Below are 5,259 nucleotides of genomic sequence, written 5' to 3'. Positions count from 1 at the left end.
AGGGTCAGGTATTATAGTTATGGTCGGTATAAGCACAAGTGGGCAAAATCAAGAACATAATCAAAGTGGTCACACTTTTTAAAAATAAATAAATAAATAAATTTTTTAATTAATTCTCTATACTTATTTGATTCCTCTAATTTTAAGAATAAATATCTTTAAGGAATTTCCTCTTTTCATTTTTAGCTACTTTAGTAAATTTTTTTGCCTTTCCTAGATAACTAAAAACAATGTAATCCATATACCTATCAAGAATCCCTATAAATAAACCCAAGATATGAAACCTCAAACATCACTAAAGCTTACAACATAGTAGCTAGCTATCAATACACCCTTCTATTTCGACGAAATTTTTTCCGTTCTCGTTGAGCTCATCTTAGAAAAATATTACTCATAATATCTTTAGATACAATTATATAATTTCAAATATGGATAAGATTAGAGAGTTGGCATCAAAGAGGGCAGCAGTAATATTCACTAATAGTTCATGTTGCATGTGTCATAGTATGAAAGCACTATTTTATGAACTAGGAGCAAGTCCAGCAATTCATGAACTAGATCAAGATTCAAGAGGCAATGAAATGGCGGTGGCATTGAGAAGCCTAGGTTGTAATCCATGTGTTCCTGCTATTTCCATTGGTGGACACCTTGTTGGATCAACTAAGGATGTTATTTCTCTTCATGTTGATGGATCTCTTAAACAAATGCTTATCAATGCTAAAGCTATTTGGTTGTAGCTAAAACTAGTTTCTTTTCTTGTCTTGTCTTGTCTTGTCTTGTTTCCTTTATAGGGTGTTGGACTCTAAAGAAAACCATGTCTTTTTTTATATATATGAAAATGGCTGAGAATGGAAACTATAATTTTCTCTTTATTTATTTTCATTATCGTGTCTTAGGGCAACTCAATATAATTAGTAAGCCAAAACTTAATAAGATATCAAAAATATTTTTAATAAAATCCATGTTTTTATATATGCAAAACTATAAAATTTAGACTTTTAAGTAGTATGACACTACATTTGATGGACAAATAAAAATAAATATTGGTATATAAAATTATCATAAACAAGAAAAAGGAAGTACTGGAACAAGAAAAAATCAGAACCAAAGAAATAAGTATATGTACTAATTAATGAGAGATATAAACTAAACTTAATTTTCTTACCTATTTGAGCAACCCAAGGTAATTAAAATCTTTTTAAAAAATGAAACCTTTATTTATCATAATTAGAAAGAATATATATTTTACCGAGTTAAATACCATTTCAAGTCTTTGTAATATAAAAATTTATAACTTTCTTGTATAGTCACGAAAAAGGAATGCATTAAATCTTCTTTCCATATTATCAAATGTATTACCATTAAAATTTAGAGAAATTCATCATTTCCTTATAAAATCATGATATTAGTAATGTAGAAAATTTTCTATTCAAAATTTTATGTTTTAGTTAAATAAAAGTAGAACTTTGTTTGAAAATTTAGAACATTGAATTAAGTTACTTACAACTTATTATTTACTAATAAAATTATTGAGTACAAAAATCAAGGCATTGTATTGCAATAAATGGCTAACATTTTAGTTAATTTGAAAAAACTTTTCTATGATTTATATAATAAAATAGTGAATCTTTATTGATACAAAATAAAAACAAATGGGAGATTGCAGTTTGAGAAAGCGTGATTATATTTTATGTTAAAGTTCCAAAAAAAGTCATTGCTACATATTAGTTAATAAAGTTCATCTAGGATGGAGAGTTTTTATGTTTGCCAAATAATCTCATTGAAAAAGTTATCACCATAAAGTGATGCTAGATTAACTAATATCCCAAATCATTCCTTCCTCTATACATTGAAATAATGTATTCTATCGTACTCTCAAACAAGACGATATTTAATATATTCCAACTTCTTTCTTCAAAATAAAGAAAAAGGCTCACCAACTTTGATCCTATTCAACTTCTGTCATTGTTGGTGTTGCAACCAAAGCAAAAATAGTTTTTCCATTGAAGATAGTATGAGGTTTAGATAAGTATAGAAATGATTTTATATCTTTATATTTGTTGCTACATCTAGATTTCTAGCAAATAAAGATATGAGGAGTCCGTTAATCTTTAATTTTGATAAATAATTTTATAGTTGGATATTATTTAGTTTATACAAAATAATGATATTTTTATTATAACAACATCAAAATTTTACAAGAACGTTGTCTAATTTACTAAATTAACCTTAAATAATTAAGCATATTAAACTCTTATTAATTAGATTGTGATCATCAACCCTTTGAAAAAGGGTTTACCCATGTGTCTCTCAACCTTTAATTTATCGCAAAAAATTCACTAAGTTGTTCTTTATAACGAGTAAGTTATAACTTGATTAACTTTAATTATCACAAAAAGGTATTAAAAAATTATAACAAAAAGATATTCAACTTTGCCTAAATATTGAGAAAAATATTATGTTCATTGTTGCCATATCTTCTTAATTTTTTCGGCCTAGTGATTTTCTACGGAAATTAGGCAGTGTGACTTTTTTATTACACAAAATTATAAGCTGTTTTCACTATACTAATTACATACTAAAGTTAAATAAGTGATTTTTTATTACAAAAAATAGTTTAGTAACTTAATTGAACGAAAGTAAAATTTTAGCGACCATCCGTGAGATATTCCAACACATTCACTAAGAGCGACCATAAATATTCTACATTCTACTACATCTATTAAATCAGTTGCGTGTATTTACACATCATTATTCCTCGTTATAGTAATAGTGTTTGTCTGAAAATTTTATGATTGTTAAAATAAAGTGTTGTTATATGTATATTAACATATTGTGACATTTAGATTAGCTGTTATAAACAAAATTATGCAAAAAATAATAATTAGTTTAATGGTTGTGGTTATCAAAAAGAAGGAATGTATTTGTTTACCATCTAACAAAAAATTAGAAAGAATATAAATGTAGAAAGTCAAACAACAGCAGTCTTTCCTAGTGAAGTTGTGATCAAAACTGACGAGCAACATTTAAATACAATTTTTCTTTCGATACTCATACTTGAAATTTACTATATGCATCATGACAATAATGATGATTATCATAAATATTTTAGTATTTATTTTTTATACATAATATATTTCTTAAATATATAATATTTGAGTATGATTGTTATAGAGGAGTAATTTTACAAAAAAGTATTGTATTGCTATAATGAATATCACTGTTATTATAAGTAGAATAATGTTATAAATGAATAAAATATAACATGAAAATTGATTCTAAAAAAATCAGATTGTTATAATGAAATTTTATCATAATGAATGACTGTTATATCAAGATTTGACTGTGGAATTTGTTATGTCGAAAATAGACGGTTTAAAATTAATTTCAACTTTATAGAGAAAAATCAATTTTAGAAAAAAGGAGTCGACACTTAATTTTGTAAAGAAATTAAGAAAACTTAATTTAAAAGACTCTAATAGATTAAGTTTTAAAAATTTAGAGAAAATGGGTAAGAGGTTCTTATTTCCACTTTTAAGAAGTTATTAGCATTCAAAGTGGCCGTTAACGCGCGGTTATCCGGAGATTTAAAAATTATTTGACTAACTTTTTGAGAAAATATGATTAAAAATAATTAATATATTAAAACTATTTGAAAGAAATATAAACTTAAAGATTTGGAATAACTTATAAAGAAAAATAAACTTGGTATGAAAATGACTAAGTAAATGATGAATAATTTAAATAAATCACTTAAATGGAACAAATGATCATAAAGAATGGTTTCTCTTTAAGAGATTTAATTAAGTAAATCTAGAGTTAGAGCAAATCACAAATAAAGTAATAAACATTTATAATCAAATATTTAAGAGAGAGAGGGGAATTAGACTTGGGCTTTTGCCCAATCACTAATTATCAAGCCATTAGGCCTTGATTACTTTCCCTTTTGCTATTGCAGCCTATTTTGGGCTTCTGGCCCATTTCAGATTGTATGTCCATGTATACACTTGTTGTATCTCATGTATACATGAATGTATACTCCTTGATGTCCCTGTATATGGATGTATACAATTGTATACAATCTATTGTCGCTCTCCAAGACCTATATTTTTTTTCTGCTTTATAAACTTGCTCATCGGCTTCTCTTTCGGATCTTGATTTCGACGAGGCTGACTCGAAAGTGTATCAACTCAAAGAATGCAAGGAATGAATCCAAAGTGGACTCGCATTGCTATCACATGTAACAAAATAAATAAATAAATAAGTTAGCAACCATTCAAAGCAACATTAAGAAACTTATTTTAGACGGATGCCAAATTTCCACAAGAACAAGAGAAGGAAAACTCTATGTTGATCAAGTAATATTTTTTTTAGTAGAGCAAGTTGAGGTAAATTAGAGCACCAAACAAAATGAAACAATAGTTTCGCGCATAATGAGATGAAAACAAAGTGAACGATTGTTCCATATAGTTACGATAGTAAAAACAAGACAAGGCTTGATCATTCACAAAATATGATTAATTAATTGAGACAAACAAACAGTAGCTATTTGAAATTATAACAAAATAATTCACATACACAATGATTATTTTCACATGATAAATAAGAAAATAATGACAAAAAAGTTGTCTTAAGTACTACTTTTAATTTTTAAAGGAAATCAAGAACTGAGTGATAAAAGAAGGCAACATGATAAGTTAAAAGATTGAGAGTATCATTTAAGCAAACATGATATGAAATAACTTTTTTTAAATTTTTTTTAAAGAAATAAATACAATAGCTTAGAGACAATAGTTAAACTCCCCAAAGTAAATCCATGAATCAACATTTACGAGCTAGATGAAAAATAACAAAAAGCAACAATATTGACATAGATAAGCATAGACCTTAATCACCGAAGGAAAATCAAGTTAAACACGTTTGAGATTATTAATATTCTCAATAGCGAAAACCACAACCAAATAACAAAATATTTAATACCAATGTCTCGTAGGTGTAGGCGATGAACTGTAAGCAAGATTGTAATTTCTAGCTATTTATGTAGTTCAGATGCACAAGAAAAGCTGGTCATTTTAACATGTTATAACGTATAAATCAAAATTAAAAGTCAACAAGAGCTGAACAAGTAAACTATAAATATCAAGAATAAACCTGTAGCAATTTAACAAAGGGATGGGGGAGCAAGCTACTGGAAACTCAACTATTTTATTCATAATCAAGGCATGACAATAATCACATTAACAAGAGATGAAAGCACTA

General features: G+C 26.8%; 1 protein-coding gene across 1 annotated transcript; it reads left to right on the top strand.

Annotated features, from left to right (window-relative positions):
* The first annotated feature begins 229 nt into the window (after positions 1-229).
* On the top strand, positions 230-885 carry LOC129881779 (glutaredoxin-C11). The gene has a single exon (XM_055955889.1). It carries the CDS (start codon positions 429-431, stop codon positions 735-737), a length of 309 nt encoding a protein of 102 aa, XP_055811864.1. The 5' UTR covers positions 230-428; the 3' UTR covers positions 738-885.
* The last annotated feature ends 4,374 nt before the right edge of the window (positions 886-5,259 follow it).

This window comes from Solanum dulcamara, chromosome 3 (assembly GCF_947179165.1).
Source record: "Solanum dulcamara chromosome 3, daSolDulc1.2, whole genome shotgun sequence".
Lineage (NCBI taxonomy): Eukaryota > Viridiplantae > Streptophyta > Magnoliopsida > Solanales > Solanaceae > Solanum > Solanum dulcamara.
The sequence above is the reverse complement of the archived record's forward strand: the minus strand, read 5'-3'. Positions and strand labels throughout refer to the sequence as shown.

Bases quoted from the DNA above. Each gene is read 5' to 3' on its own strand.
- LOC129881779 (XM_055955889.1), top strand. From the start codon at position 429: ATGGATAAGATTAGAGAGTTGGCATCAAAGAGGGCAGCAGTAATATTC.